General features: G+C 41.5%; 1 protein-coding gene across 12 annotated transcripts in view; it reads left to right on the top strand.

Annotated features, from left to right (window-relative positions):
• The window catches only part of SPNS3 (SPNS lysolipid transporter 3, sphingosine-1-phosphate (putative)), a 70,303-nt gene that overhangs the window by 33,241 nt on the left and 16,097 nt on the right, over positions 1-20,965 (top strand). For 5 of the 12 annotated variants that reach the window (XR_013923673.1, XR_013923674.1, XM_080365021.1 and 2 more), the window contains exons 9-10: positions 224-289; positions 7,813-7,911. Coding sequence is in view for 7 of the 12 variants with exons in the window: in XM_080365021.1 (XP_080221147.1) it covers positions 224-289; positions 7,813-7,911 (165 nt within the window). In the remaining 5 variants the exon portion in view is untranslated. Of the gene's footprint in view, positions 1-223; positions 290-7,812; positions 7,912-10,425; positions 10,517-10,676; positions 11,144-14,645; positions 17,209-17,255; positions 17,590-18,299; positions 19,383-20,965 lie in introns of those variants that run through there. The other 7 variants (XR_013923675.1, XR_013923676.1, XR_013923677.1 and 4 more) reach the window with 7 other exon arrangements.

The following is a 20,965-nucleotide window of genomic DNA, read 5'->3' as shown; positions in this document are numbered from 1 at the left end:
TTCCGCTGAGGATTTGTGACACAAAGTGACTCATGCCTTTTTGGTTCCTTTTCCCCCTTTTAAGATGAAGTTAGTGTTTTTAAGTATAGACAGAGATGTTTAATTTATAAGTAGATGGGTATGTACAACTCTTCCATAGATAAGCACAGTCAGTGAGCCTGCCTGCATCTTCAAAATAAAGGGCAACGCAGTGTGTATAGTCACCGCTTTCTTTTTTTTGCAGATTTTTATTGCATTTGGAGAACTGTTTTTATCTGTAAACTGGGCTGTTGTGACAGACATACTGTTGGTAAGTGCTTGTGAAACAATTGCTTTATTTTGAGGTTTTCCGCTTTTCTCAACATAATATTGTTCATAAGCCTGCATCCTGGTGGCCAGAAGGACCTCTGCCTTCTGGAAAGAGGTGAATGAACTCTTGCTAAGAACACCCTTATTGGTACCCTGCTGACGTTAGGGATGTAATCATGTGCCACAACATGCAGCTGTGCAAAGATGCCAGTAACAATGTAGGTGAGCTGGTGCAGTAGTTTAAGCTCTTTGTAAGCTCAGAAAGGAGATGTCCTGATTTGGATGAAACTCATGCAAGCAGAACTATCTTGTGCTGCTGATACCCACACTAGTCTGGATTTTCTGTACAGCTCTGTGTTGTTGGATGTCCACCAGAAAATGGTCTGCATCTTAAAGAGGGTCACTAATAAAAAAGAGGGTCTGTCTATAATCAGAGATTTTCTATTTGTGCTGCAAAGGTTTGAAAAGATGATCCAAATGGGAGAAAGTCAATATTCTGGAAACTAAAGTGAGCGAATCCATTACAGTCCATCATTCTGAACTACTAGCAAGTTCCTTTATTTGAGCATACAATGCAGATAAATTCCAGCACTTGTAAGTCACATTCATAAGTGGTGCTACACTGACAAAGTGTTAGGTAAGCAGCACTGCTTATGAGACTCTTGGGGGTTCCAGGATTGACACCGCAAGCCCAAAGAATAGCAGTGCATTATTCCTTTGAACTCGGTCATCCGTAACTTTCTTTAGAAAGGAGTGATGCGAAAAGCACAATTAGTCTAGGTATCAATGAGAAGCTAGTTCTTTTTATCATTGCAGAGAGTTTTAGTGTTAGTAATTTTTTAACGTACTTGAGTTTTCGCTCCAAGAAAAAATTTGGCACCCTTTGGTTTATGCTCTAGCTCCACAGTCACTAATCAGTGTCTGTGTAAAACATGGGACAGATATTGTTGTTACTATCAGTGAAATACAGAGATTACTGCAGTCTTATGAAGTAGTTTTTATGACTTTTTTTTTAAAAAAAATTCCATACTATGAACAAGCGGGATATAGTTTATCAGTCAAATAAGCAAGGAAATGGTCTACCTTGTTCATATCTAGTAATCAGACTTGAGCAAGCTGCTTTAAGTATCAAAGCCAGAGCTATTAACATGATTGACAATCCTTTTGTTGCTGCCTGTGGGCATAACACAAAGCATTTAAATTGACACTATCCTTTACTACAAAGAATATTGTATCACAAATGAGACCCAGACACTCTACTTTGGAGAATCTTCTGTGGGATCGCTGTGTTGCAGAACGGTGGGTGTGACTGTAACCCAAAAATTTCAAGCAGGATGCTACCTGAGGGACAGAGATTGTTGAGACAAGTGTGTCACGGGCAAAATGCCAATGCGGTAGATATTGATAAAAGGCAAAGTAGGGAAATTGTGTAAAGCTATCAGGACAAGTGAGAGGAGACATAGAAGTAAGGATAAAGCAGAACAGAAATCTCTGACTGTTTCTGACCCTCAGGCTAATGATGGAAACCCAGTAGCTGAAGAGAGCCCAAGTAAGTGTCACAGGAGCATTTTCCATTTTATATAACAGTTCGTCATTCTAAGAGAGCTCAAATCTATTTGCAGATTAGTACTACAAACTCCACTGTCATAATAAATCTTTCATACAAGAACATAGTGAATGCACTAATATGTAGCACTACCTGTGGTGATGTGTTATAACATGTCACAAGAGTTTAGGACAGTAAATAAAACTTGCAGCCTGTGGCTCATGTGGAACACAGTTGCCTACAAAGCTGTCATCACTGCTTGCCACCACAGGAACTGAAAATGTACAGCTGAGGTTGCTGTCACAATGGTCTTAGTGGCTCAGGTGAACAACTTGGTATTTCTAAGAACTAATTAAAAACAAGTGGTAGAAAAGCTGAGCAGAGAGAAAAGTTTCTCTATTACAGACTTCCATGTAAAAGGATGTGAGAGTGTAGCCAAATGCTGAGGACTGTCTAGCGACAAAAGACTAACTGTGAAGCACTACAGAATTCTCCTTCCATTGATTTGACCTTGCCTTGTTGACATGAGCATGTTTATTTTCACACTTCATAGTTTGAAGAATTTTCCTTTACATCCTGATCAAGACGAAGGAATGCAACAACTTATATTTCACGGTTCAACAAAGCACTGTTGATACTGCCTATTGTGTTATGTTCTTAAGCTACTCTTTCACAGTGCTACTTACTACATGTCAGTTTTCTGCACTCTGGAATTTTAGCAAAACAAAACAAAAAAATGCAGTCAGCATTAGTGAATTGGTTAACTGCTTAAAACCTCAGCCAGCAGCAAGAGGGTTTTGTTTCTTTTTTGACTCTCAAAGAATGGTCAGAAACAATTATCCTTTGAGACAAGAGGTACAGCCTTGAAGCGGTGAAGGTGCTCCACCTTGAAGGTAGAGACAAACTATCACCAGTCCAATCTGAATTTTTTTGTTAGCTTCTATTTCATTTTATTCTGAAATCACTGGGGTTTTGCAACAGAACAAGCACTGTTACAATTAGCATTCTTTTTGCATCAGTTGAGGTATTACTGAAGGATTTTTTTTAAGTTTCTCAACTTACTTTTCTTGGAACTCTTACATCTGCATTCTAATTCTCACCTCTGTGGTTGTTAAAGAGGAAGGTGACATCACTGACTTAGATACAGTTGATATAGGTTGGGAAAACTAAAGCAGGTGTTTACTGTCAGCTCTTTCCTTCAATTCCTTTCTGAACGCAAACTGCAAAGGCTGCAAGGAGCTGTGCTTTCATTCAGGTCAGTTCTCAGGCCTCAGCTTGCCTAGGGAATACTACATCATACTGCAAGGGAGGAAGTTCTTGTCTCCTGAGTAACTGACACCCCTCATTTGTATTTATTTTAGAATCTTTTGGCTTTAGGTATGAGCAATATTGCGTCAGCTGGTAGCAAGTGGGAAGGTGAAAAGTTCGGTGGAGCACAGCTCTGTAGTGGTGTGTTCCCCCTGGGAGCATTCAGTGTATTACCATGAATGTGCTGTGGGTTGGATCTGTTGGATTCTAAATGTTACTGATTGTTTTATCAGGAAAATAATGGAATTCAGTTGAATTTGTGGCTCTCTGCTCATTCAGTGGCAATCTTATTTGGGAGTTGTGTTTCGTCCTGCTGAAAACCCGTGGGTTCATTGTATTACTGCTATTACATTGACTGAAGGGTGCCATAGATAAAAACAGTAATTTCTCTTTTTGCATTGTTTCCTGCGTGAACTGGTAGAATTTTTGATAATGTGGCTGGATTTGCTAATGCGTGTTCTTATTTTGCCATGGAAATGACTTTTCTTTCTTCCCGCATGGTACTACTAGCCAGACAATGTAGCTAGGAATTCATTTATCCTGCAACCTGTGGAGATGAAGACAAAGGAAGATGCTGACTGAATGATAAGGACTGTCTTTCTTTGTGGCTAATACATCAAGATGCATTTGCATGTAGCAATCTTTGTGCCTCTTATTCAGCTGTAAACATGAAATTATTTACTGTACAACTACAGTCATAATGTGCAAGTGGAGAAGTGCTGTAGCTGCCTTGCTTACAATACGCTGGCTTACTGGGAGGCTGTACATGGAGCGTCCCGTATGAAATATGTTTGCCATCTGTGAGGTAATGACACTGTCTTTTAAGTTTTTAGCAGCTAATAGTGTAGGAGGTGCTGGAACTGGAAGGTGATACAGGGTTTGGGAAGGCTACCAACATGTCCCTGTCTTTGGAAGTGCTCTTGGAGGTGTAGGAGCCTTTATCAAGCTGTCTCTTCCATCTGCTTTTTTAGATGACAGCTCTGTCACGTCATCTGCAGGAGGATCTCTAAAACCTCAGAGACAGCATGACTGGGTTTGCAAACTATACCTGTTTGGGGCACCCTGCTTACCTGTCCAGGCATCTGGGCTGGGATCTCCTAGGAGATGAGTGTGTAGGATGTCATCTGCATCGCTGACATGGCACGGGTAATGGGCAGTCACTGCGGGCAGGCAGGATGCTGTGGCTATTTCAAAGTCCCTGTGTGGGGGAGTGTTTGGTTTCTTTTTCTCTTAGTTAATTCTACAGTGCTTTGAGCTCTTGCATATGGTTTCCATTGTGCAGGAGAACCTGAATAATAGCACAGGGAGAGTCTGTATGAGCCTCATAACTATAGGAAGCGTCTTATCCTTCTCTTCCATTTTTCTTGTTACAGCTTTGTTCCATGTGTCTCTTGTAGTTACAGATAAGAGATATGAAATAAATGTGGTAAGGAAGTGATGCACGACACAGAAAGAGTGAAAACGAATTTATCTTTTCTAATGCCTGCAACATCCACAATATGTTAAGTGCATAACAATATCTGATTTGTATTTCTCTAACACAGCCTGTCATTATCAATAAAAGAAAATAAATCTTAATCTAGGACAGATGACATGATACTCTTGGAGAGCCAAGAACCGACAGTCTTCAGTCCAGTACAGCCTTCTGCTGTAGTTTCTTCATCTCTCTTTCTGTACAAAAGCCTGCCCCCAAAATGCAGATGCTCAACTGGTACTCTGGGAAAGTTCTGAAAGAAAACAAACCTTGGGTAGACTGCATGCCCTCATTCTAGGCCAAAGTGTGCCATGACCACAGTGAGGAGGAGCTGTTGGACGGTTCCCTCGTCCCATGGATGACAAGGATTTCAGCTTCCAGATCAGCCAGCCTCACGTGACTCCATTCTTACACTGGCCGGGGACTGGATGCAGTGTGATGGCAACATGACATTCAAGTGGTTTTCAGTAACTGAAGAGATTTCCAGGACACCCCTGTTTTAATATTTATTCTTGTTGAAGCACTCTATTTAAATATTCCTTATGAAAAATAAATATTCCGTCCACAGTAAGAATATCTACTTTGGAGACACTAGGAATGGAAAAGGGTACAAGATAGCTGTGTGTGTACAAAGTAAGGAAAGACACTGTGACTTTTAATAAAACCGCATCACATACAGTACTCTTACTGGGTGCAAAGATGCTGCTTTAAGATTTTGAGCAATTTGTGTATCCAAGTTTGTGGCCATTTCTGGCTAAGAAGGGCATAGCCAGTGGGGACTGGGTCTTTACTGAAACTGCTTGCAGTAGGGTAAGCAGTACCGAAAGGCTCCCGCTGAATGGAATGAGTTATATGAGCTCTTGAGAAACTCCCTCTCTGAACAGAGGAAATTTGGCTGTAGAAAAAAAGGACATCACTGCTCATTGCTGTGTTTCTGGCATTCTAGCGGGGTGTAAGGCATGTTACTGCTTAGGAAACTCTGGCTAAAAGAAGGGTTTGCTAGGCAGAGACAAGAGGCCAGATAGACAAGTTGGCTATAATTTTTGCTACTTGTGTTGGGGAAAATGTTTTTATTTTCTTTCTCATTTTAGATCAAATGTTCTGTTAAATCTAAATGGGATTCATAGCCTCACTTCTTACGAAAACAAGGCTTACTGCGGTTTGTGTCTGCTTTCTTTTTAAGTTTTGAAACCGTAGAATTCAACCAAGTTTGATAAAGCATTGGACACCTCAGGAAGACTTGAGTTCATAGAAATCTTGTGAAAATAGGTGACCCTGCTGAGAAAAATTATCCAAATTGGTACCCCCCCAGAAAAGCTGCATTTAGGAAAAGACTCTGCAGCATGTACGTCTTGGCAAACATGAAAGAAAATGGTCGAAATAGGTTTGTGACAGAGAGACATACAGCATGAAAACCATAGCGATGGAAAAAGCTTGGTATGATACTTAAATCTACAAGATGTAAATCCTACGTTATTCTATGAATGAGTTTTTATCAAAACAAATTTTTTTTAGGTGTTTTGATTCTATACCTGCTCCGCTTTTCATACCAAGAATGTATGTCATGCATGTATGTAATGGTAGCTCCTGCAGATGGAGGGCTGCATGAGGGGAAGGAATGCAGCGCTACAGAATCCTCTGTCAATCTGCCCTTGAATGCCAACCATTACATATATATAGCTTATTGTCCTTCCCGTTCCTGCATCTGTACTAAGGACTCATAGTTTCAGTATAGCTAAAATGCTGTAACTTCGTGGTATGTATAGGTCCTGACTGCATGTGGCACTGAAGTGTTTTTCACTCTCATTCTTATGAGAGTAATTAACCTTCATGTCTTGCACAATATTGCTTCCTTACTCATCTGTTTTAATTAATGGAGTTCCACTCACCCTAAAGATGTGGCATTAAAGTTGCTGCTGTGATTCAGCTGCATCTTAGTGGTAGGTAAATATTTTTTTATCTAATATTCTGAGGCCTCACAAACCACAAAGTTTAGTTAAATGTGAAAGCAGGGTCTTTTTTTTCTTCTAAACCCAGTTTGGAATGCGTGTTAGTATTTCCTTGAAGGCAGATATAGAGCCACAATACAGGTTATATACCTTGAATTTGTCTCTTGGTAGAACACCAGTCACCCTGTTAATTAGTGTTTGAGACACCCTAAGTGATGTTCAGATCAGTTTCCAAAAAAACCCAAGTTGGGGAATAAAGGACTGGGAGAATATTAAACATTTGGTGTCTGATATGAGCAAGTGGTTGGAAAACAAAGGTATGAAGGTTTAAAATTACTTCTGTCTCATTCTAACTTGTCAATGCATTTTGCATAAATGTATTATTGAAAGAGAGAGACACAAATTACATAGAATCATACTGTACTTCTTCAGGCACAGCTGATCTTCAGTAGCACAGACAGAAAGCCCTTATTACCCCAAAATGACTGTATTTCATTTTAAAAAGTAGTTCTGATCCACGTGATACTTTGCCACGTTCTGGTTATGCGCCACATCTTCTCCAACTTATTTAAACTGTGTGCACTCAAACGCATAATCATTTGGATGTATTGTTACTAGTGTAGCTATATCTCAGGTGCTATCCAGTAGCAAGCAGCAAACATCTGCCATCAAAGGACAATCGGTCACCTTCTGGTCTGACAGGTTGAGTCCCCTCCCTCTGTCTTCACATGGTCTGCAACATCCCAGCTGACATCCTTTGCAGCCATGGCAGCTACTTCAGGTTCCAGGTATCTCAGTTGCCCCCCCAGCAGTCTAGATCGTGTCTGCCAACACAGTGTCATAAGAGATTTTTCTCAGAGGCTGTCCTTGCTGAATCCCCTCATTAGTAAATCAGTATGACTGCAAGGGTTGCTGGCTGGAGGTTTCTGTTAGTTGTGTGGCCAAATGAATCTGTACAAGCTGCTGTGAGTCTACAAATGGAAGCAGGGGAGTCATGTTTTTCTTACTTTATTGTCATTCCCCCTTCTGTGTTTCTTTCTTGCATGTTTTTTTTCCTTAACAAAACATCCAGTGTACTTTTTTTGCTCAGAATAACTTCTCTGTCTCCAAATGTATAAGAAGTGCTTGAATATGAAATACATAAAAATGAATACATTCACCTCTCTAGGCTGTTATGCAAGCAGCTGGCCATTTGTGAGATTCACTCTATTAATATTTGTTCTCTTGTGGGTTGTGTTTTGTTTCAGTATGTTGTGACACCAAGACGGCAGTCTACAGCTATTGCCTTGCAGATTTTGGTGAGCCATTTGCTGGGAGATGCGGGCAGCCCATATCTCATTGGGATTGTAAGTGCACTGTCTGCTTACTGAGCTTTCCTTCGGGTCAAACTTCTAGAAACTGACAGACACTCACAGAATTGTAGGCACTTCCTGGTCCAAACCCAGAAATCACTCAAATTGGTGGCCTTGATACTAGAATACAGAGACATTTTGTTAAACGTTTTTGCTTGCATGAAACTTCTGGTCCTGTGACACTGCGCGTATGTAGAATATAATCCTGTGCCTATACGTGTGAGCAGTTCCATGCAGCATGTAGAAATTCATTCTGATTTTATATTTGCAAACTCATACATTTTTGAAGGCATACATTTTTGCAGAGACGGTGTTGTGGGTATTTTACTAGGCTTTAAGCACTTTCTGCTAAGTTTGTGAGGAGTTCTATGGAAATTAATCAAACACCATAAAAAGCTAAGACTCTTAGTTCAAATGTTGAAGTTTGAAATCTTGTAATTAGTCAATGGTCTCTTGAAAATCAGAACAAGAGTAACTGCAATGGTTGCCTTTTGATACTACTTGTCATTCAAAGCTCTGGTCTCAAATCACCTTACCCTTGGATTCCCGTATTGCTTGAGACCCAGTTTCTCAGTTCTTCCTACACCAACTTGATCATAAGTGCTTCTGGACAAAGCAGCCTAGTACTGTTTTCTCCTTGAAGTTCATTTGGTTTAGTTCCAATTGATGATGTCTGGCAGTGTTGTTTCCTTCCTTCATTATTTTTTATCTAAGACACAGTGATTCTGCACACAGTAGCTAAGCAGTCAGTCACCCACTCTGATTTTTCTGCTTTACTGGACATGGGAGAGTGAGTCGTTGTTGTTGTTTTAAAGTTTTGTTTAGATGGAAGTTTATTTTAAGAAGTTCACCTCAGGAATATATGTTCTTTAGCAGTGTTAAGGTTAGACTGGGCCAAACAGACTTGCCGAGTGAGTGGTGCCTGCAGGCACAGCTGCTGCTGGTCCAGCCAGACAGGGGATCCCCTTGTCCTCAACTGGGTGAAAACCAGTCTCAGCTGTGTAATCTGTCTGGCAGAGAGGGCTGTCCAGGAGAGATTCCTCCTGCTTGCTGTCTTTTTTTGGCAAATGAAGAGGCTGCTGTGCTCATTGATGTGTATTAGAAAACGATGGCCCCCGCACTGATCTAGCTCTACGCATGGGGGAACATAATAACCAACGTCCCTGTGTCATGAAAAATGGCTGAAATTATATGCAAAAATGAGAGGTTTCTTGAAAGCTGAAATATGTCTTGTGCATTCTCCCTTTGACTATTCTATTGATTTATGCTTCCTGCCTGAGAGTTTAACACGTTTGCGTCTGTCACCCAACATTCTTTGCCATCTTTGAGGCACTGATAGAATTAAGCCTGCCTGCTGGATGTGCTGCTGCGTCCTGCCAGTGACTGTGTAGAATACTTCTTATGCAGTACCTTGCATGCAGTTGCATTAAATAGCAGCTACCTGAAAAAGTGTAAAGACAAAAAAAGCTTATACAGATGAGATTAACCTCACGTAACCTTGCAACTTTGCAAAGAACAGAGACAATAAATCCAGGAATAAAATTGCTGTATGTCCAAGTGGGGTCCTGTGCAACGAGCATAACGTTTGACTCCTGGAATGCTGCTGTGAACCGACACACCAATGTGGCCCATGTCCGCTATTGATTAAACACCAGATCTTCTGCATTCATGTCTTGTTATTGTTTACTAACCTGCTTCAGCTAACCCTTTGGCTTAAAAACCAGCTGGAGAGTCAAGAAATAGTCTTTTTCAGAGCCTCTTTTTCCTCCATCTGTGCTCCAGAGATTTTCTTACTAAGCATTTTAAAATTAAATGCATGGGGTTGTGTTTTGGTGATTATGCTTGCTATAGTCCCTAGGTGCCCCTTTAGAATTGATCTTGCTCTTATCTGCCTATACTGTCATAAATAATCATATGAAACCCAGAAAAAGTTGAAGAGTCTCATATTTGTGTATTTCAAGTCACACAGTATATTCTAAATATCAAGAACAAATGTGGGAATAAAAGTGACTGCATTCAACATATATCTTTATGCTAAGAAGAGATTTCAAGTTCCTGAGTTGTGTTGAATGTTATTGAGTTTCTTGAAATCAGCTTTTCTTTCTGTCCACAAAAATAAAATTTATTTGTATCATTTATAGCTTTTACGACCTCATCCTCCAGCCAGTGCAAAAAGCAGCTGCCTGGTATCTTCTTCTTCCCAGTTCCTCATAATGTCACTCCATGACTCCTCAAATGCCTTTTGGCTCAAAAGCAGACTCCACTCTTGTCTCAAATTGGTTCCCAGCTCTTCCCTTTTTGAGTGTTGCTGCTTGTGCCTGTATGGATGCTAACCCCCTATTTCTATCCATTTGATGCTGATTAGGGAGGTATAAAGCTATCGAGTAACATCAAGAAATGATAAAGGTCATTGCCAAATGTCTCTCCTATATGCTAGCTATCTGGAGATGGGCTAGGAAATGGTAAGATGAGTTAATGCTTACCAAACATTATGAACGTTGGTTGCAGGATTTCCTGCTCTTATGGCTGGACACACTGAAGGTGTAAAAGAACATGAGATTCCTTGACCAAATGGAAGCTGGTCAGCAGTGAAGGACAGGTATATTGAGTACTGGGTTTGACAAACTTCGGTAGCAGGCGTTTCATCCCTATCTGCCTAGTTTTATTCTTTTCAAGGACTACACTGTAAACAGTCTTTCTAAACCAAGAGAGAATGATGATGTTATCCCAGATTAATGACAGCCTTGTTCACTCCCTAGATCTCCAATGCTATCCAGGACAAGAATGCTCGCTCATTCCAGTGGAGTTTCTGGAGCATGCAGTACAGCTTTATCATCTGTACTTTTGTTGGTGTCTTTGGAGGAGGTTTTTTCCTCCTGACGTCTTTCTACATTGAGGAAGATCGTAAAGAAGCAGAGAGGCTTTGAGGTTTCTATATATGTAACTTTTAAACCTGTATCTGCTTGCTTTCCTGTTTGTACACTTGCCATGATATCGGCTCTGTAAAGTTAAAACTCAAATGTCTGCATTATGCTAATGACCACATCAGTTTCTATTAAAAAATTAAGGCAAAATCCCAGAAAAGTCTCAGATTAACCAATCTTCACATATTGAGCAAAACAGACTGCAGAACACACAAGGATCAGGGAAGTGCTATTAGTGATGCCTTCCAAATGATGCAGTATATGGAGGTAATAAACCAGCTTTACTGTAATGCACCATTGCAGATTTTGTGGAAGGTGCTGTTCTTTTTCTACTCTGGTCTTTTTGAGCCCAGTAGAACCAGTCCTAGCTCTCTAATACTTCTTCCTCTTCCCTGAAAGAAGTTACGCTCAAAGGGTAAAAGATTTGAAAACCTGTCAAATTGGACAGAACACTGTCCTCAGTCACCTGGAGTCTTGCAGCTTCCTTCTGCTCTGACTTGGTTTTCTAGGTACCAGAAATGAACGCTGTCTTTCAAATGAAGATGAACTCTGGGACAAGATTTGCAAAGAAGAAAAGAATGTCCTCTCCTTTTTCTTGCCTTTTTGCTTAATGAGATACAGCTAGAGAAAAGGCCAAATAACAATTCCTCCATATGGCAGCAAATCCTGAGTTCTGACTTTTTTTGGGAGCGTTTGACTGTGAGTCAAAAATTGCTACTGCATTGGCATATGGCAACCCTCCCCCATCTGCAAAACGGGCACGAGTATTCTGGGGAGCTGGGGAGCTCCAGAAGGCAGTGTATAGAGCTGTCACAGGCACGACTGCTAACCGAAACAAGACAGTAGCATTTAAGGCAGAATGTCTCGTGGAGATGAGGAAGGGAGGCCTAGGAATTCTCAGCAGGGTAAGATTTGCCAGTAGAATTTGGAAAACAGAGATAGTACAAGAAGTGTTTCCAGTTGTCTGAAATGACCAAGAGAAGCAGCAACTATCAAAGTTAGTGTCAGATTCAAGAGGGAAGGGTTGTGATTGTTTTATATACAATATGTTAATGGACTCTTTCTAGTCCTTTGAGGCTCTTCAGCATATCCTCAGGCCTTGCAAGTATCTCCTCTTGTGAGCGAACAGTAATACCTGCTCTTATCACTAAAGTGCATAAGACTTTGGGTCTTATCTGTTGTCAGGATATCATGCCAGGTGCCAAATAGGAAGTGACGGCCAACTTCCATTGTTTGACGTGGTGTCACCAGCAGCACCAGCCAAAGCCTGAGGAAGACAATAGCAAGTGAATTGTGAAGTATTCTGAATCTTACCTGATTCTCCCAGTAAATCATAAGGATGATAAAGCACAATATTCCTGTAACGACTGTGAGTATCTAGTGTCATTACAAATAATGTAATTCACCAACTGCAGGTTTTTGTTTCTCCCTCATTTTTAAAAAAAATCTGTTCTGAAACCTGACTTAAATGCAGGTTGTGAAATTTGGCCAGGGTTTATGCCATTATGGGAAATAACAGAGAAACTTTTTTGTGATACTCAGAAAGAGTGTAATGCTTGTCTTTAAGTTGGTATTGTTGGTATTCTGAAAGACTGAGCAACTTCTGGTTGTAAAAACTAGCCAAAGCCTTTATATCACTGACTTTTTGGAATTTCATTTGGTGTCAGAGAACCCATGTCCAACAAAGGATTTTTACTATTGGATATGGACACGTCAGCTTGTAGAGGTCTTAAGTGCTTGTCTTAACATTTTTCAGGCTATTTTTTGAACTACCAGGTAGCAATGTTCGGATTGAAACCTGTTGCTTATATTCAGCAGACCTGGTGACATTCGTAGCATTTGTCTTTCACCTAGAGGGAGAAAAATTCACTTTGCACTTATGTCTCACTGTAGGATGAATTTGGGAAGCTAAAAACATTCTTTAAGGCCTTCTTAAGGCACTGCACACTTGAGGTGGGACTTGCAAGAGCCTGTGATTCATCTGGTACACTGTTACTGTACCACGTGTGCTGTTCGGCGATACCCACATGGCCCCAGCAAACAGCTACTTTGTCAAAAATTAAATTCTGAGGTGAGGTGACGTTCACCAATACAATATATTGTACAACATGTTGTACAGCACCTTCACCAGACACCATTTACTGTTACATCACTTCATGCCCAGAAACTGATGAAGAATTTGGTGAAAAGTGCACATCAGTATTTGAGGCAATAAGATTATTTTGATTTTGTTTAATTCTATGATATTTGCTGGTGACAGCAGTGCCAGATCCTTCCTTAGCATATTATCAGAATTTCTCAGAAGCTGCATATAAGCATACCACCATAAAGATCTGCGTTGCCTCGTCTCTTGTACACATTATGTAGACATGTATATTTATGTACAGCCTAATTCTGAGATTGTCTCGAAATACTGCTGTTAGGTAATGATTTAGTTTTGGTAAAGAATTAATTTTATAAGGTAACTTGATACTATGAAAGGTGTTAAGCTTGGATTTACAGAGCTCTGAGGATCAGTAATAAAATCACAAGATTCTACCTGTGTTGCCAAACTCTAGAGATACAGTTTGCAATTGCTGAAATCATTGACAGCTGCAAACGCATTGCAAAACCAAAAAAGATGCTCCCAACACCACAGCTGGTTCCCTGAAACTTGGGCAGGCAGGCCAAGATCTTGAGAATCATTTTTCCCTTTATTTAGTTATGGTAGAATTTAAGCAGTTTGATAGTACTTCGCTACTGGTATGTTCATGATTTGCCCTCTAAACAGACGATCTATTTATCACTTTTGTTAAGTCAGCATTAAATTCTTCTTAAAAAAAATAAGTCAGAAACTGTATCTGGAATACTGCGGAGGTATGTATTTGACATATGAGCAAGAGATGCCAAATGCTGGTCTGTGGTACGTGAAGTCCGTGACAAACTCATTCCTACTCCTACTCATATCTCCTTTGTGAAAGTCAGTGCTTAGAAATTAGCAGGATCGTGCTGACTAGTTCAATTCCGTCTTTTCAAATGCTTCTCTCTTTTCTTTGTGATGTAAGGGGGGAGGACTTCTATTTTTGTTATTTTTTTTTCAGCATTTTAGCAAGACTAACATCCAAGACAAGGGCCTGGATGCTCTGAGCTGTGCCTGGGTATCCCTGTAGCTGCATTGTCTTCTGTCTTGCTGACTTAGAGGTCATGCGAAAGTGCGGTGCCTGCGTGAAACAGCCCTGGGAGGCCCTGCGTCTAAAGCCAGGAAACTGTTCCCATTATCTCTTTGGCTCTGTGTCTTAAATAAAGATAAAACTTCCTTGCAAGGATATGTAAAAGGAGTAGAATCTCTTAAAATTCTCTGCATGTCTTGAATTTGCTTCTTAGCAGGTGGCACCAGCTTCTGCGCTGAGGGGTTAACACAGCAGTTCCTTAGTGCTGGAGGAACTTAAAGCATTACATATTTTGCATGCGTCAAAAAGCTGTATTGGAGGAAGTCACAGAGTCCTGTCACGTGGCCAGCAAAGGAAGAAAAGTTCTTTCTAGGCATCGGTTGAAATACCAGTTATTTTCTATGGTTCCAACGGAGTAGAAGTAAGAAAAAAGTGGAGGCCTTAAAGAAGTTATTAAATTTGCTGCTTTATCTAGTTTGGAAAGAGCTGCTGCTGCTAGCTGCTGGTTAGTGTGTTCTGCAGCATTCAGGCTGCTTGGAATCTGTGTCCCTTCCATCAAATGAATTACAATCGAACAAGCTGTATTTTCTGTAAGCATTCAGATATTCCTTTCCTACCTTTAACATTTCTTATTTGCTCTTTCCAACCAAAACAGTGGGTAAGAGACACTTTGGAACAGCTCCAAAAGGTGTGATTTTCTAAGTCCATGCAGGTAATGACTTTGATCTTTTCCTCCCCTTTCCTCATTCCCCAGAGCAGGGACAGGTGATTGGTATTGACCTTTAGTGTTGTTTATGTGGATATTTTTTAAACAAGTTTAAGAACTCTGCTTGGCATAAAAATTGCCTTCAAGTCGTGATTATTTCTAGCTTCTGCTGAACACCTGTGAAGACATCAAGTGGGCAGGACATGCCTTAGGTACAACAGTACCATGGCGTGTAACTGCTTCTCCAGAGTGATTCCTTCCACCGGTAATGTTGTGTGAGATTGCTATCAGCAGAACTTTATCAAAGACGTTTCATGTAACTTTTTGTCTCCCTCCCCCTCTCCTTCCCAAACAAGTAGCCCCATGCACTGGTCTGAAAGGGGGTTTGCAGCACCTGAGAAATCTTTCTGTACGGTGGCTGAAGGCGTGCAGATGGCAGACCACAGCTTTCCAGGCTACAGATTTATATATTCTGTCTAGGCTGCTCTCTGCTAAGAAGATCTTGTATTTTACTCCTCTTCGCCCTCATCACTTGTGCAGCTGAACTGTGTTTTGCAAAATATTTTGCAGAAGAGCTGTGATCCTTTATAATGCCATGGATGGAGCCATCGGTGTCCAGAGCGTCATTTACCTTTGGGAGAAAGGCTCAGGGTTGCTGTTGTCATTCTGAGGGACCTGTGCTGAGGCTGGATCAGTTCTGACAGTACCAATCCTGATGGCTGGTTTTTTAGGAACTCATTCCTAACTTCTACTGGGGGAGTCTATAGCACCTTTGCAGGTGGCCTGTGGCAGTACTGCATCGATGAAAAAATTGGTGGTTCCCCCCTTACTATTCTCTTGCAGAAGAATTAGCTGAATTCTGTCTTGCTCATCTTACCTGCACTTGTCTTCCTTTGTACTCCCTCCATTGCCTAGTGACTAGAGATTCCTCTAGTGCCTTTATCATTACATATATATGTCCTCTTAGCTTAGAATCTGTAGAATAATTCACCAATTCCTGTTTGCAAAGGAAGCTAAAAGAAGTAGACACCGTCTGCCTGACAATAGCATAATATGAGGACAGAAAAAAATCAGCCAAATTTATGCTGTAGCTGACATTAGTTTTTTCTTAGCAGTAGATCCATCATCTCTGCCTTTTTAGTTTCCCCTCCTCACACTAAAATGCAGATGCAGTGTCTGTTGAAGTGAATTCCAAAATAATGAAGAAACCTAAAAATCCACCATTATCACAAAACCTTTATGGCAAAAGTTTTCTTCCGAGATCCTTCTGGTTTTTTGCAAATGTTGTTCACCCTTCAGGCCTCCTTCGAGTACTTGGTTCTGCTGCCCTGCCTGTGCTACTGCTGGTTACTGCTGCCTGTGAGGGTGCCGGGGACCCACAGAGAAGTCACCTCCTCCCTTGAGACAGGTGAAAAAAAGGATAAAAGAACAATGTCTGTGTGTCTCTGCCAAGTTGTTCTGGCATTCAAGTAGCTGGAACTGGCTGCATTCCATTATAAGGGAGCTGCTGCATTCATCTCCGTTCTAAAATTATCTTCATTGTAATCCAATAAAGCCTTGGAAAGGTTCTTAGAAAGCTTTTTTGTTTATAAGGGAAACAAAGGTGGATATGAAAAGACTCTTGATCCTAATGCTGTATAGCTGACCAAAACTGCGTTGATCTCTCTTTGTGTAGTTTAATGTTTTCATAACAGTTTTGTTATTAGCATGTAAATTGACTGTGTATCCTGCAGTAATAAAATGGCTGTAATTTGGAGAGATTAATGTAAAGTGCTGTCAAATCCCATTGTAGGAAGGGCCTTTGTAACTGCACTGTTAAGTGTACACAAATTTGGAATGTGACTGGATCCCAGTAGGCCTAACCCTGCCGATGGAGCTAGAGCAGGGCTCGGGGAGGGTACGCTGCCTGTGTAAAATCGGGAGATCCCCTACAAGGCGCAAATCTGACCTGTACAGGACTTGGCTGCTATCGTGGTACTAAGATCCGACTTTACCTGCTCATATACTGTGGTGGTTTTTTTCCTACAGTGAATATTTTTTCTATGTTATGAAAAATGCTTTAAAATGGAATTGAAAGGTAAATTCATGCATTCAGGTATGCAGGTCCATTTTTCTTTTCAGTATTTAATGTGTTGGGCATTAGGCTTGAAACTGATGTATTAAGGATGAAGGTGACCGTTTTTGAAAGTACTGACTTCAAGCTAGTGATTTAATTCCACCATAATGTACCCTCCTAAGTGTCTAACACTTTTTTCTTCATTCCTTTTTTCCAAAGTACCTTGCATGCCTCTGTTGCTAATGCAACCGGTCTGAGCAGCTGTGTGTTCAACACTCAATAAAATCAGGCCATTTACTTAAAGACTTAATTATGGGTTTAGGAGCCTAATCTTAGGCACCTAATTTTTAAAATCTTGGCTGTAGGCATTTTTTTTCAGGAATATCTCTATCCCGCTGAATGAAAACATCACTTAAAGAAATGCAAGTCTGGCAGTACTCCTTAATCTTCAGTCTGGTAGATATCACACCTGTTAACTTCTTCATCACTTTTTGCCTTTATAGGTTACATTTTCAGTGAATTAACTTGTTCTTTTTGTGTATTGACAACCCACCGCAGAGGAGATGTCACTGGAACTGGTGTGTCAGAGCTGGGAGCAAACAGAGCCGTAGTCAAAGAGGACATGAAGTGAAAAAGGACACCTGAGTTGTTGCTGAGACTATTTCCTCAGTAAAACCAGGTGAAAAGGCATTTCTTCAACCCATCTGGATAACTCTGTGGATTCATCTGGTAGTGGATGGAATAAAATGTGGATCACAGTATAAAGGAACAGACTCCCCATCTCTGATTTTTCAGAGCGTTCCAGGAGGACAGCCTTGTGGTAGTACTGGAGAGGTATGTGGGTGTGAGCATAGAGGTGAAGAGGAGAGGTCATTGATGAGAAATGCTCGCTAGGTAATACAGGTCTTTTTACAGTAAACATATTAGTCCAGTTTTTGTATGAGGAATGACTAGGGATGATTCACCTAGAGCATGTTTAATGGCAGCTAGATTGTGTTTAGCCAATATTTTATCCTAGAAAACTATGTTCATGATCTGATTTTTACCACAAAAGCTTCTGCAAGCCAGCAGTCTCTGTTAGTTGTCCTGCCAATTAGTGTAGGTAACTTAGGATAATTCAATGGGAATTGCATGGTAAGCTCTGAGCAAGGGAATTACTTTTCTTTGGCCCTTTGTTTGCCTGGAAGTCATGGAAGACAGAGCTGCTGGCCTGATCTGTGAAGTGAGGAGGCATAGCTCCTAAAGAAAATTGCGGTTCTATTTTTAGAATTGTTTTAATTGGGCATCAGATATGCACATTTCCAACCTATTAACCTGGTCACACTGTGTGGTCTGATCCTTCTCTAATAGCATGTGATTAAATGTGATTCATCATCATCTCCGCTATGCGCATGCAAGTGGGAGAACGTTGATGGCGAAGCAGATGCAGTTATTTTCATACCAGTTGCTTTCTCCTGTAAATTGTTTGTATTGTTAAACACTGTCATGTTGTCTTCGGGGGGCTGCGTCTCCTGATTTAGTGCGATGACTGATGTTCTTTGCTGCAGTTTACCAGAGGCTCACAGGGCTGCTGGGAAGGGTGAGAGCGACAGAAACAACAGGACAGAAGCACGGACACTGGTGGCTTTGAAGGAAGTCAGTCATCTGTGGCTGGGGGAGAAGAATGTTTTTATGCTCACTGGGGTTGCCTGGACTTGCCAGCTTTATTAAGGAACTTTTATCTGTTTTTAAGGGCAAGGTATGGTAGGAAAGGAGAAAGATTTACATTTGCTGATGATCCATGAAAAACACATGTTTAACCAAAAAAAAGCTCAAGTGAAGAGAAAGATCTAGTAGGGATAGGGAGCCTGTAGCTGCCTAGAGGAGGGAAGTAGTCACAGGATGGGTCTGCTTCGACAAGTGATTGTTTTTTTGTGATCCCGACAATTCTAGAGCAGACTTTAACTGCAAGTAAGTACATTAAGCTTCTTAGGCATTGCAAACTTGCCTTGAAATCAAGCTGAACTGCCTACTTTAAGGTGCCTAATTTTCTTACGTGAGAAATATCTGCCCTCCAATAATGCTGCAGAGGTGCAAGGAAAGGATCCAAATACCTCCTCCTCCTCCTTCTCCTCCTCCTCCTCCTCACTCTTAGACTTTATTTCTAATGGCCTTGGGAAGTCAGTGTTCAGACTCCTGTGTTCTGAGGCAGCATTCAACAGAGGGGCTGGAATATCTGCTTTCCAGCAAGCACCTGCAGATGTCAAACAGGTTGTAAGTGCGGAAGGCCATGGAGATTGCCAGAGAGACGGTTAGTTTGAGCTGTTTGTATTTTCTTCCCAGTCAAGCGTTGCTCCGTCCTGTCCTTCCCTAGCCAAATGCTGTGGCAACAGATAATGAGCGATAATGTTCCTCTCTATCTTCAGGCTTCTTTCCAGTCGGAGATGCCTCACTCTTCTGATAGCAGCCAAGGAAAGGTGAAGGTGTTTGACAAGAGCACACAGGAGACAGGTATCTCAGCAGCCTGGAAGAACGTGTATCTGCTTTTTCTCTCTTTTAAGCCTTGGAGTCGTGGCTCTAGGAGATGTATTACAGTGGCCAGGGAGTGCTGAGAGCCCGCAATGAAGTTGTCACCCATGTGAAGGTGTGACCTAGCACTCAGCAAGGATGTGAGTCAGATGGGGAGAGGGCTGGCAGGTGCACAGAGAAGGCAGCGGAGTAGGCAGGCAGGAAGCAGCTGGCAGTGTAGGAAGAAGTGAGCCGTGATGGGAACAAACAGGAGGAGCAACTGGGAATGAGAAACGTCCTCGTTCATGCACTGATATCCAGCATCCCATTCAGCAGCAATGATAGTAGGATTTCAAAGAATGTCCAAATAAATTTATTCCTTTAAGGGATTTATTTTAATTCTTTATTAAAATAGGAGATAAATGTGCCTTTTCCCCTCTAGCCCACTGTTTTGATAGGATTACCTTTAGCGTCACCCCATGGGCTTTTTAATTCTTCATTCCCAGTCTTCTATGGGAAGTCATCTCAGCAGATCCAATCAGGTGTATTTCATTGCTCCACAGCAGAGAGGAAATGAATTTTTCTGATGAGGGGAAAGCACAGTGAATAGCTTGATTCTCCTCCCCAATACCATCTGCAATCAGTTTTGTGCTGCAAATGAAGTCAATGTTTTCCTGGGTCAGAGGTGGCTAATTATTCATGGCACTTTCATTTCCAGCAGTCGAGTCGTCATATCTCTGCCAATCATCATCCTTTTTCATGTTGGGTTTACTTTGCATTGCTCTTAGGTTTGCAAGTCTAGCTGCTATCCAAACTTGTCCTGTTTGTTGCTTTTCCTGGGCTAGTGCCAGTAGTTTTCTCAGCTTCTGAAGAGACTGACAGGAGGGCTCTGGCACCAGTATTGTAATCTTCTCCCATTTTATGAGATCATGTCTGTTTCAAAAAGAATGAAATAGAAAGGAGGGAAGAACATAACACTCAGTTCATGTGCAACTAACCAACAACCCCCAGCTGAGTAGTATTTCAGTAAGTTGGGTCAGTGTCATCTGTGGGTTTTTTAATGGCCGTAAAGCCTAGGCAAGTGTATTAGTCAAGGTACAGCTGGGGTTTGAAACTTGACTGCCTTAACTCTTAGGCTGGTACGTTTCCTGCTGGTGCTCAGTGCTTCCCCCTGATGAGTGAGAGCGGATCTTATCAGCCTCTACGCATAACTTAAGGGCAAGTGTCAAGAGGATGGGGTCAGGCTTTTCTCAGTAGTGCCCAGTGACAGGGCAAAGGGCAACGGCCACACACTGAAACACAAGAAGTTCCTTCTGAACATGAGGAGAAACTTTGCCTTGGGGGTGGCAGAGCCCTGTCACAGGCTGCCCAGAGAGGCTGCAGAGTCCCCTTGCCTGGAGACAGTCAAAGCCTGCCTGGACATGACTCTGTGCAGCCTGCTCTAGCTGAGCCTGCTTTAGTGGGGGTTGGACCAGGCGATCTCCAGAGGTCCCCACCATGCTGTGATCCTATGACTGTCCAGCACTCACATTGTTGCAGCAACCACGATGTGTTTACAGTGTCCTTTAGGCTTGTCCCTTGCAATTTTGCCCTTGGATTTACGGTGCTATTCCTAACGTAGGTTAGGAGAGTAAATGAGCATTACTGCCCATTCGCTGCAGCAAACTGACTGATGGAATGGAAACCCAAAGGAACTATGATCCAGCCTTGCACTTTCAGGTAGTAG

The sequence above is a fragment of the Falco punctatus genome (assembly GCF_963210335.1).
Source record: "Falco punctatus genome assembly, chromosome: 1".
In the NCBI taxonomy this organism is placed as follows: Eukaryota; Metazoa; Chordata; class Aves; order Falconiformes; family Falconidae; genus Falco; species Falco punctatus.
The sequence above is the reverse complement of the archived record's forward strand: the minus strand, read 5'-3'. Positions and strand labels throughout refer to the sequence as shown.